Source organism: Solanum verrucosum, unplaced genomic scaffold (assembly GCF_900185275.1).
Source record: "Solanum verrucosum unplaced genomic scaffold, falcon-dt-bn FXZP01000205.1, whole genome shotgun sequence".
NCBI lineage: Eukaryota > Viridiplantae > Streptophyta > Magnoliopsida > Solanales > Solanaceae > Solanum > Solanum verrucosum.
In genome coordinates, this window is record NW_026019950.1 from 1240838 (window position 1) to 1254282 (window position 13445).

A 13445-nucleotide genomic window follows, 5' to 3' on the forward strand; every position below is an offset into this window, starting at 1 on the left:
AGGAGAGAAAGTCAATACACACACCACACTGAGTTCCTAATTAATCTTTCCTCTCGTCATTTACATGGAGCCAAACCAAACCGGCCGCATTCAATACACAACGCGCCAAAATCAAACGGAGAAAGACGAAAAAAATTAAAACTATTCATGTCAATCGGCAAAAGAGGGAGAAAAATCAATGAAAGATCAAACTCTATGAATTGATCATTGAGAATCAGGAATTGTAATTTGACCAGACTGAAGAAGTTTTTGGGCCATCGAAAGCTGATCCATTAAAGTATGGATTCGGGTCCTGTAGATCCGAGCCTGATCCACAGCCTCTGCTTCAAATTCTCCGAGCTGAGAACAGAGGCGCTCCTCCGCCTCCTCCGCTACCCTCAGCCTCTCCCATGTCTTATTCAATTCCTCTTTCATTTTCTCTTCTCTTTCAATGCTCTTCTTCAATTCCTTCTCCAATTCCTCGTTTCTTCTTCTCAGCACCTCGCTCTCCGGCACGGCGGAGGCCTTTGTTTGGGCGGCAGGCACAGCAATGGTGGTAAACATGATGTTGAAAAAAAATGGTGGAAACAAAAAAAAAAGGAGTAACTAGTATTTTTTAAATTTAAAAACAGATATGCAAATGTTGATTTGATTTGTTATGACTATCGTTGAGTTACAGGAGATTTTATAGCGCCAAAATGAGCATTGTCCAGGTTCAATGTATCTATTACCCTCTAGCGTTTGCGTTTCAACTCTATTTGGATCTCTAGTTTTTACTCGTAGGGTTTTTTTTTTTTTTTTTTTTTTTTACCGTGGTTTCCGGGCGTCGCTTTGCGAACCCGACTATACTCGTAGGGTTATTCGTGGTTTAAAGCTAAATTTTATAAAAATTCATAAATTGTTTTTTTAATTTTTTTTTTTTAATATTCGTTCTTATGTAAAGTATATATCTACGGTATATAATAACAATTGTTTTTTCTGATAATATATTTTTCATTTTACTATATAATCAATATATTTAATCTTTTTAGAAGCATTATCTAAAGAGTTCTTTTTTCTTTTAGCGTATATTTGAATTTTATTTCTCTTTTTTGTTTTAATTTTGTGAAACAACGCTATTAATATTTTCTAGTTAACATATTTGAATTCTAATATATAATATAATTAAGAAAATAACATATATTTATATGTAAAATTATTAAAATAAAATAACAACTGTCAAGTGAGAAAGTATAATTCGAAGTTAAAAACAATTAACTCCATTTTAGACGTTGATAATTCTATTTAAAAACTAAATTCTATTACTTGAATTTGCTAACTGTAATACTTGAAATATGAAAAGAACGAAGAAATGTGAAATTTAATTTGTTCTATGCCCTTGTGTTTATTTTTTTAAGAGATTAGATACCTTATTAGGAAAAAAAGCAAAGTAGTACAAACTTAATAACGAGAAAGAAAAAAAAATGAAAGAGAATATAGAATTAAATTACTTAATTATCATCATTTTACCCCAATAAAAATTTGTACTTTATTTTCATTAAGATATTAAATATACTTTGAACAAAAATTAAATGCAAAACCTAAGTATTATTCAACTCTATTTGGAACGGACCGACGCTATTTTATGTTCTAGCGTCGCATGACTTTTTCTACTCATTTTTTTTTCCGCCCCTTACCGTTCTCGCTCAGTCTTTCAACTGCTGGGAAGGCAGTCATAGAAACGAAGCCTATCGCCACGCCGACCATCAAATACGAGACTGAGCCCCTTCTCAAAGATTTGATGGAATGGCCCACCCCACCCAAGAGATCCGATTCTGCCTTAAATTGCTAAAAGAAAAGCGAATCGGCTAGCGCCAAGAAGAGATGTGTATTGGCCTGGGCAAGTGAAAGGCCAGCCGAACCTAAGTATCAAAGGGGATCCTTTCTTAATGCCTTCGTGTCACTCACGTCATTGAATACGAAAAACAATACTCAATAGGTAGCGCTTTCCTTCAAATAAGGCTTTATGCTATATAAATTTGAATTAATCGGACTTCAATATGAATATCGATAAGAAACCAAAATAAATAAAAATAATACTTCGATAGAATATAATAGAGCCATGCTTAGACTTAAATTTGTGGACTAGGTTATTCATATGAGTTGTCAACTGCAATGTTGAGGGTCGGCCACTCTTCTACGTGATTGGTGATGACAGCTTCTTCATATTTCTAAGTCTCCCTTCCACATTTATTTCCCTCCGCTCCTCCGAAGAAGATAAAAGAATTGTTTCCGATAGATACTTAACTCGATAAAACACATAAACATGTTTATATCAGGAACTAAACTTTAAAAGTATTTATCTTTCGTTTTAATCTCTATATCTTATTAAATAAATTTACCTTAAGTACAGAAGTCCTCTTAATTTAATAGGGGAGAGCTTTCATCAAATTTTTGTGCTCGACTTTTTCGACCTATTGCGTCATTTAATTTGATACAGAAACAATTACTCCATAAGTACGTGGTAATGAAGCAATTGATTGCAATATAAAATTTCATATTGCGATGTTGAGTCTTCGCCACTCTATAATATACGACTAGTGAGGGGAAGCGTCTCTTCAAAGTTTTTAAAAAAATAAGTTTAGAGAAAAAGATTTAAAATATCTGAACTTATCCGAAACAAGTTAATTTTATCTTCCATTATATTTTGGCTCAATTTTTTTTTCCTGTTAGTCAACTAACTTAAAAATACTTTTATTACTAACTGTTACTCTAACACCAAAAAAAAAAAAACTTACTCTCGAACTATTTGAAATTAGGAAATTTTGCCCTTGTCCTTTTTAATATGTGACTGGTGAGGGCAAAGTGTCCCTTCAAGTTCAGAATTTATTCTTCAATGAAGTAGAAGAGCTAACAAAAAAAATGAGGAAAAAATGGTAATTTCTAGGAATTTGTCGTCCATTTTGTATCCAACTCAGTTGTGTTTGGTTGACATTTCATTTTAGGTATAAACACTATATATCAATATAATTTTATATTACAATTTTGATATTATATATGGTATATCCAGTTTAATATGGGATAACTCATAAAGCAATAAATGCTACGATACTAAAATATCTGAAAGGCAAATTTGCTGACTCTTACACTAGATAATACATTTTTATTTAACATAATAAAGCAAACTATCGAAAATCATTAGTTAAAGTTATATTAAACTTCTGGTTATGACATTGACGTGATCTTCCTCAAATCCCTATTCTTATTTTAATGAATATTTTGCCGACAATTTTGGGGAATTTTCAAACTGGGATGTCACAATTTATAAATTAATAAAAAAAAATTAATCCAAATAACATGAAAATATTAAAATACCTTGTGTTATGGCCCTAGAGTGTGCCTAAAGGTCGTTCTCTTTTTATCATTACTTAAATTTTTGCTAATATTTTTATATAATTATCCTAGATTTTGTCAATCCATTCCTATATTTTTATTTATTGATTTAGATTAGATAAATTTATATGTTCTATATAATTTGACCAGTTTTAATTTAACTGATGTAATATGTATTGTACCTCTTTTATTAGAATATAAATAGTATGTACTTAACGAAGACAATAATTAACATCTTTTATTGGAAATTTTTGGGCCTTCACAGTAGTCTTTACGGGAAGAATTTAACTTAAATAGTCATTTATCAATTAATTCAAAATAGGGAAAATTATGTGAATTGACAAACATTAGTAATGTATTATTTTATATAGTTATAGTTTCATATAATTATGAATCGCGGCTACTGTTTAATGAAATTTGCTATGAAGATTCACATGTATTTTTATGAACCTTATTTGTATATATTAATTTGTATATACTTCTGTATTTGTATACGCATTAATAATTTTGTATTGTACTGTATATATCTATACATATTTGTGTATATACAAACTTTCATTTCTGGTGTTTAGTTGAATATATTTTTTCTTTTTTTGTTGTATATTTTTTTCCGGTATACCCACAATACTTTATAGAATCAATTGTATATATAATTTCAACACTTATATACAATTACTTATTTATTTATATTAATAGTTTGTATATAATTCAAATAATTATATATAATATGTTACTTGTATAAACCCAATTTGTATAATTTATTTAAAAAACAACGAAATAAACAAACGAAAATTAGCATAGCAAATGGAACTATAGCTATGGAGCGTAATTAGGCAAATTGAGGAGCGTTATTAAGTTTCATCTCTTAGCTATATTTGAAATTTCACCTTTTAAAAATAATGAAAAATGTATAATATATTTATAATTCATGTAAAATATATGTATAATCACATATAATCTATATCTTTCGATTTAAAGTATTATTAATCGGAATGGCCAAGATTAACATATATAGATTATTAATTAAGATAGTTAGCACACTTAATAATCATCATCAAGCAACCAGATGTGATATAATATTGATGTTTTGTACGACAATATATATCATAGTTAAATAACGAAGAATTCTATTGAATTTGAATTTATGGAACTATAATTTTAAGAGGAATATTTAGAAATGATTGTAATTTGGGCCTAATTAAAATCCTCAGTAATAGTTTTAGTATTTGCCATTTATAGCAAGAGAAGAGAGTCGAGTGAGATTGGGAGAAAGAGGAATAGGTGAACGAAATTAGGGGAGAGATGCTAGAGATAGATTGTATCAACGAATTAAGTCTGATACATATATATTGTATTCAATACATATAAGTTGATATATGCTAAAACATATATACGGGGTTAATTCATGTTGTATCACTTGTATTCATTCACTTTTTATAACGACGCTTGTATGCATTTGCAATAAAAAACACAAACTGATGCATGTTGTATTCAGTACATAAAGGAGCTTTTATATCACTTATATTCATTTGAGACATAGAAATATAGATTATATTCAATACATATATATGTTATTCATTCGCGATACAAAAATACATAAATATAAGTTGTATTTAATGCATACATGTTATTCATTCACAAGACAGAAGTATAGAAATACTTGATACATACAATCTAACCTTGGTTGACACACAATTTGATACAAAAATTTATATTGACACAATTGATACATGTATCTTCTTCTTCGTTTTCAATGTATTAATTTACTATATTTGATAGAATACAAAGAGAGGGACAGAGAGAAAGAGGGGTAGAGGGAAAAGAAAAGGAAGCGAGAGAAGATAATATCTCATATACTATGGATAACTCTAGAATTTGAAGCTAATGAGTTCTTATAACAATTTCAACTTAATATATACAATAATAACTAGTTCACTCAATATTGAGAGATCGAAGTTCATTATACAAAACTTCTATATTTAATGACTAATTTACAAACTAGATCACCTAAATATATTAAAATACAAATTATGTAATTATCTCTCATTTTTGTTTACGACGATGGAGAACAAAAATAAAGAAAAATAGTAATTTTCACGTTTATTACCTTTAGAAGTAATCTGATGTGGCAAAAAAAATCCCCCTCGCACCTAAATGAATTTATACTCAGTTTCCATGTTAGGTGGACAATAAGAGTGCACCCGTCATATAAAAATAAAGTTCAAGTTCAGGGAGGTATTTTAACATTGTTATAGTTAAGGTGTTTGCTAAATAAAGAGTTATAAGTTCAGGAGGAGTAATTAGCACTTCTCTCAATCTTATAATTTTAAACTAAAGATATGCAAAATATACCAAAAAATAATTTAACCTTATGATCTTTAATTAAGTATATTATGTGAAAAGTTAAAATTAAATAGTTATCAAAATAAAAATACAAAGATTCTTTTTTAAAATGAATGAAATGAAAAATCTTACAAATAAATTGAAGTAGATGGATTTACTACTAACTAGTGGATGTAGTTGGTATTTCAACAACTTAATCAGAAAAAGTGAACTCGCCAATTCACCATATTAATGATGGGACTTGAGAACTAAGCCAATTAATAGCTAACAGAACTTGGGTGAGAAAAAGATGGCATTAACTATTTCTTCTTTAGCACCAATTATTTCTTCTTTAGCACCAATAACAGAAGTGCCTTTCACAGCTTGAAGTATAATATTATAATGTCCCTACAGTTACATTGTACCTACTTATTATATATAATAATAAAAATAAAATGATAACTTATTTGTAGGGTAAACATGAACAGAGGAAGTATCCATTAATTATATAATTATGTCCTTTAATTTGACACTATTTCAATTCTTCAATTTTGATTGTGCACGTCGGCACTCAAACTTGTGTGAGTCTTATGTGACATAATACATTTAGGGGTCGTTTGGTTGGGAACTAGTTATCTCAGGATTAACTATCATGGGGTTAGTTATTCTGGAATAACTTATCTCACTATGTATATGGATAACTTATCCCATCACTATACTATAAATGGTGGAATAAGTTATCCCAAATATATCAACCAAATAAGACATCTAAATTTTATCCCAGGACTATTTATGTTTATCCCTCACACCAAACGAGCCCTTAGGATCCAACATAGGAGGATGCCACATAGGACATTAGGATGTGTGTATTTATTTGTGCAACTTTATATAAGTTTAAGTGTCTACTTATGTACACCAAAAGGTGAAAGAACATAAATATAAAACGAAGCCAAATTAAAAGATATATTTATATAGGGGAATTTTCGCATATAATCACTCAAAAATAATTTAATTATGCTTTATAGTTATAGTTTGCTAATTACGATTCGTGGCTAGGCGAATTGTATATGTATATTTGTCAAATAATTGTGTATATGTAACTAATATACATATGTATTTGTGTATCTGGCGAGGGAGATTGGGAGAGGGAGAAGAGAGGCGAGCGAGAGAGGGTAGAGAGTGGAGCGAGGCAAACTGTATATGTATATCTGTCAGATAATAGTATATATCTAACTGATATACATATGTATTTGTACATCTGGCGAGAGAGATTGAGAGAGGAAGGAGAGAGGCGAGCGAGATTGGGAGAGAGGAAAGAGGCGAGTGAGAAAGGTCAGAGGGCGGAGAGAAGACTAATTGTATTTGTATATATGACATATAATTGTATATATATGTGTGTGTGTGTGTATAATTTGTATTTGTATATGTATAAAAGATGACAAGTGACATAATTAAAACTAAAATTAAGTTGTGAGCCGTAATTAATTCAAACTATATCTATATTAGCTAATTAACTAGTATGAGTTTGTTTGGAAAACCACCTGGTAATTGGAATTGGTGTAATTGCTATGGTAGTAATTACCAGCCTAGTAATTACACTGATGATATTAAATTAAATATTTAAGATATATATATTTTTTGAAAATATATTAATTAATAAACGTATGTTCTTAACTAATATTATGAAAAATAATTGATTTATATTTTTTCAAATTAATATATTTCAATTGAATTGATCATAAAAACTAAAAGTATGAACATTCTATGAACATCGTGAAATGCATGTTTGATAAAAATATTAATAAATAAATAAAATGTCATAAATTATTAAATGTTTGACAAAAAGATGATCTATTAAGTCTAATTAAAAAATGACTTGCAATGTGAATTCAATATTACTAAAACAAATGAAATTGAAAATATAACATAAGTTAAAAATTCAAAACAAAAAAATTAACATAATACTCTTATAACAAATTTCAACATAGCATACATAAATATGATTTTTTTTTAAAAAAAAACTTAAGTCTATAACCTTAACGATAAATTCTATTTTGATTTAAAAATTAGAATACGAATAAAATTATGCTAATGAGAAAATAAGCATGGCATAAAGAAATATATAATACGAAAAAAATGCATAGAATCACGTGAAGTAAGGTTGAGAACGAGAAAAAAATGAAATATAAAATAAAAAAAGAACTTAAAATAATATAAGTAAAAAAAATAAAAATAAAAATAATAAATAAATAAATAAAATAAATTAAAAAGAAATCAGGTGGTGTAATTACCACACAGAATAGACAGTGTAATTACACTCAATTACACTAAATCAAATTATCAAGGTGTCCTTCCAAACATGCCCTATATGTTTGTTTTTCCGCGTAATTTTCCCATTTAAATATCATGCCTTACTTTTATGTTGTATTTGTTTCCATTGGTATAGACAAATTAAAAGGGAAATGATAGATGAGAACAAGCTATCAAACCACAATATTGAAACTCAACTCCGAAAAATGGAAAACGAGTGTTTCACCCTTCTTAGGCCTACTCGATATATAAATCTTAAGTTAGTCGGATCAATAATTCCAAATACTTCTATATCTCATTTCATTATACAAAAAAAAATAAAAAAAATTGGCAAACCCAATTTCCCCTACAATCATCGGGAATTGGGAACGACAACAGAAGCCGACTCGAGAAGTTTCTGAGCCAAAGAGAGTTGATCCATCAGATTCATAACACGTGTCCTGTAAGCCCGAGCCTGATCAACAGCCTCCGCTTCAAATTCTCCGAGCTGAGAACAGAGCCGCTCCTCTGCCTCCTCCGCCACCCTCAGCCTCTCCCATGTTTTCTGCAATTCCTCTCTCATTTTCTCTTCCCTCTCAAAACTCTTCTTCAATTCCTTCTCCAATTCTTCGTTTCTTCTTCTGAGCACCTCGCTCTCCGGCACGGCGGAGATCTCACGGCGGTGATACGGTTTTGTTTGGGTGGAAGGCACTGCTATAGACGGCGCCATAATAAACGGAATTAGTTGAGAAATTAGTGGAAGCAAATATAGGCTATTAGTTTAATTGAGCGAAAGAAAGAAAAGCTATGAGATTAATTTGTGGTTTAACTGCAAAAAACGGATCTATTTATACTAAGAGGAGTTGTTATGGACCCAATATTGAATATGTCCAGGTTCAATGTATCTAGGTATTACGATTAATTAATTCAAGGCCTCGGAAATTTCTTTTGTAATTCAGGGGATTTATTACGTAATCAGAGAGCAGATAGTTTTTGTCCTCTTCTTATAAGCAACATTTGGACAGTATTCAAAATACAATTTTTTAGAAATTCATTTAACTTACAATCTCTCTAAATTTTATTTGTAAAATTACTTTAAATATATTATTATTTTGATACAAGCATCCTGCATCCATTCACATTATATATGTCCAAAGCTCTAATGTATCATTCTTTCTACGTATAATGTCATTACATATACCAAAATAGTATAATTCTTTGATGTTTTTGTGATATTCTTCTCTTTTCGGCATGCTTTAAAAAATATTACCTTAGTTATTCTATTCATAATAATTTAAAATTTTTCATTTTATTTAACATCGTAATAAACATATTGGAGATCATAAATTTTTTAAAAAGTTCAATGATGCTACGTAAAATGAAACGGAACGAAAGAACAAACAAAAGAGAATTGTAAATGGAGAGTGGGGACAGCTCACAGCCTTAACATGAATTGGTGGACTATGTATAATGTACATTATTGGTGTCAGTTTTGATTTTTTGTGTGTGTACTAATGGACCCAAAGTTTGTGAACAACATTCAGATCTACTTTTCAGTGGGACAAAATAGAAGCTGTAGCAATGGAATGACAGAGATTCTTTCCTATTCAATTGAAAATTTTGAGATTAAACTTTTGAAAAGTAAGAATTAATCCTATGAGAGCTTTGTGTTTAAAAATATATATTATAATGTACGAATTCAAATTTAATTGAGTCTCTATATAGATACAGAATACTAGATGAAAGAAATAAGAGACATTGCTCGATGTATATTAATGGTGATAGTACAACATCTTGATATTGTATAGAGTATAGGTTATTAGGTCGGACTTGTAAATTTTATTTATTTTGAAAATTATTTTTAATAAGTAGTAATTTGTGTTTGACTAATTAATTTTAAAATATTTTATAGTATAGAACTTATAATTTGTATTTGACCTAAGATTTCAAAAATATTTCTACTATCCCTTCTCCGTGTGAAAAAATAGAAAGATGTGTCCCTTTGCAGATTTGGTCCCACCTTTTCTCCAATCTGTCTTGTTCAATAAAGAAGAAAAAATATAAATGGATAATAAAAACAACTAAAATAGCAATTTCTAGGAGATTGGATTTCATTTCAAATCCTTCCCTTTTGTTGTGTTCATTATTATTATTATTATTAATGCTATATATCTTCATTATTTTTATTGGTGGTATTTGTATTATTTTGAAGAAGGATTCGACTTTGGGTTGGGGAAATTATTTACAAGACGTTATTAACTTAGGTGTATTTAAGAATTTATTCAAAATTAAAATTGAATATGAAGTTTATAACCTGCTTTGATAAGAATTAGAAATCTGAGATCTCTTGATGCCTTAATATTTAAGAATATCGATTAGAAGGAAGTCAACATAAAGCTCCTCCTACGTATGAGTAGAGAGATCTTGAATTAATTTTGACGAAAAATAAAGGGACCAAAGATCTTTATGATGAGTGTGGTTAATATATCACTAGGTTGGTGGAAACTCATAGGAAAGGATGACCACTAAATTCACATTAGGAAGAGCGAAGGGGTCACCATTATATTGAGATTTTTGCACCCCTTATATAAGGATTTGCAACTTGAGGAATCCCTTATATATAATGTAAAAGAACTCTTATTTTATTTTTAAGTGAAAAATTATAAAATAAATCATTGTATGTGGACTTTTCAGAGTATTTTATTGTTAAGCATATTTATAAGTATAATTTGAGAGAAGTCGGGTGAATCGAGTCTACCTTATAAGTATTCAGACTAATCAGTTTCGATGAATAGTCAGTCACTTTTAACAATTTGTAGAACCATATGCTTTAGTTATTCGTGCTTGGACACTTCTGACCTCCCATTTTTAACCGAAAAAATATGTATCCTTGAAAAAAGGACTAAGTGATCAAACAGAATTGACTAGGCGATGGATTGTGAATAAGTCCTTAACTCTTTCATATGTTGAACCCTAGCTCCATGAAAACTTGTTTTAAAAATGTAGCAAAGTTCACTTAATTACTTCTTCCATCCCAAAATTAATTGATCATTTTCTATTTTGCATGTTAATTAAAAAATCATAAATAAGAAAATAATTGATATTTGATTAGACTCAATACCTCTAATCATCCTGTCATGCTTTCATTGTCATCATCAAGCCATGTTTTGGATTATTTATACTAATACTAATACTAATACTAATAATGATAGTGATAATGATAGTGATAATAATAATAATAATAATAATAATAATAATAATAATAATATGTATCTTTGAAAAAAGGACTAAGTGATCAAACAGAATTGATTAGGCGATAGATTGTGAATAAGTCCTTAACTCTTTCATAATAATAATAATAATAATAATACATTTGAATGTTTTATCTTCAATGGATGAAACTCTTATCTCTTTTGAAAAGAAACTTTGCTGAAGGAGCATTTGACATCTTCCACATTTGCTGAGTGAATGGCCAGGAATTGCTTATCCCTTTATCCTTTCCAAATTTTTCAATTTTTTTGTGGCCAAACACATATGCAGACCCTTAAACTTTTTCTTAAATTTCATTTTAGCACTCCAACTCAACTTTGTTCCATTTTAATCCTTTTAACTTCAATTTTTATGTTTCATTTTGACATTTCTTTCCAAATAATCAACAAAGTGGGAGGTGTGCACTTTAATTACATGCCATGATATGGCACAAAACCCAATTAAAAACACATACACAACTCCTCTAACTTGCCCCCATTTTCATTTTGTCATGCTAACTTAGCATTGTTCCATTTTAATCCTTCAACTCTATTTTATATAATATCATTTAAACACAAAATACTAAATTTATGATTTATTTATTTTTATTTATGTTCTTTCATTTTAAAAATCAACGTCATATTTTTTTTAAAAAATAATAATAATGGATGAACATCATTTTAAAAAAAAAAAAATTTTTAGAGTTTCTGTACATTATTGTGTGAAAAAATAATCGACGAAAGTGTGTTGGTTTTCTTTTTTAAACAATTAATTAAATTAAATAACACCACATATTTTTTTTTATATCTAGTCTATTTGAACTAACTCAAATATCAGCTTTCTATTTTTTCATTCAACTAAATACGAGTATAAAAAAATCCATGTTCATTGCTAATTAATAACACTACAAAAAAATGTTGAAACTCGATAGACTTTGTTGGGTTGTCATTGATTTTCTCAAGAAAGAAAATTGACGCACTTTCGTCAGTTATTTTTCATGCAAAAATATAAGGAAACTCTTAAAAAGAAATTGTTACTTTTTTTTATAAAAAAAATCAATGATCATCCGTCAATTTTAATTTTTTACAATAACTAACGGATGAACGCCGATTTTTGAAATGCAAAATTGCAGTTGCATAACATATATAGAAATAAAGAAATCATAAAATTAGTATTTTGTGTTAAATGGTACATAAAAAAATAGAGTTGAAGGGTAGTCTTTTATTATTTACTTTTAAAAAATAAAATTTTGTCTTTCACTCTCTTAGAGAAAGTGTGATGTACACACTCTGCCACATCACTTAGAACTACCAAAATGGAACATAAAAATTAAAATTAAAAGGTTAAAATGAAACAAGATTGAATTAAAGTGCTAAAATAAAATTTAAAGATAAGCTTAAGGTCTGCAGTGTTTGGCCATTTTTTTGGTATCAATCAAAACAAAATCACCATAATGAGCATAGCATTTTATCTATCATCACTCACATCCTTCCGACATAACTCATCAAAATGTTTGCACTGATAGGCAATAGTAGCGCATGCACGTCATTAATTTATACGAATACTTATTCTTTTTTAATGTAAATATGTGATAGGACCATAAATAAATTTGACCATCAAAATAATAAATCTAAATTAGTCATTAAAATAAAAAAAATAAAAAAAATATGTTTGAGGAGGATTAAGTATACCCATATGGGAATATATTTATATATATATATATATATATATATATATATATATATATATATATATTTTATTTTATTTTTAAAATACTTAAAAATTAAATTAAAATTATTTTTTCACTTCCGTTAGAGGAAAAGGGTATATGTGAGTCATTTGTATAACAATAGGAGTATATATGAGTCACTTTCCTAATTAGGGATAAATCAACTCTAAATAACAAAATTGAGGTGTATATCAGGTCCTTTTCTCTAAATACTTTTCAATGTCTAATATATTTTCTAGAACATAAATTTAATATATTCAAATACTCAAGTAATATAGTAATATATATTACCCCTAATATTTATTGTTTCTTAAGGTATGTGTCAAATAAATAGTGGATAATTAATTGTTTGATTGAGGGAATGTAAGTTTAAGAAAAAAAAATTAGAGCAATTATTCACACATATACTTTCTTTGTCCTAAAATAAATGTTTGCTGTAACAACAATAAGAAAATATATCTCAAAATAAGTGTCTTCCTAAAAATTCAAAATAAATATCATCATA

At 28.5% G+C, this 13445-nt stretch overlaps 2 protein-coding genes across 2 annotated transcripts; both read right to left on the minus strand.

Moving 5' to 3' along the window:
- Positions 1-204: 204 nt before the first annotated feature.
- On the minus strand, positions 205-568 carry LOC125813960 (protein RESPONSE TO LOW SULFUR 3-like). Its single transcript, XM_049493440.1, has one exon. It carries the CDS (start codon positions 541-543, stop codon positions 205-207), a length of 339 nt encoding a protein of 112 aa, XP_049349397.1. The 5' UTR covers positions 544-568.
- Positions 569-8335: 7767 nt separating this feature from the next.
- On the minus strand, positions 8336-8760 carry LOC125813956 (protein RESPONSE TO LOW SULFUR 3-like). Its single transcript, XM_049493437.1, has one exon. It carries the CDS (start codon positions 8690-8692, stop codon positions 8336-8338), a length of 357 nt encoding a protein of 118 aa, XP_049349394.1. The 5' UTR covers positions 8693-8760.
- Positions 8761-13445: the final 4685 nt, after the last annotated feature.

What these genes read in the sequence shown, in the direction of transcription:
- LOC125813960 (XM_049493440.1), bottom strand. Translation starts at nt 543, where the DNA reads ATGTTTACCACCATTGCTGTGCCTGCCGCCCAAACAAAGGCCTCCGCC.
- LOC125813956 (XM_049493437.1), bottom strand. Translation starts at nt 8,692, where the DNA reads ATGGCGCCGTCTATAGCAGTGCCTTCCACCCAAACAAAACCGTATCAC.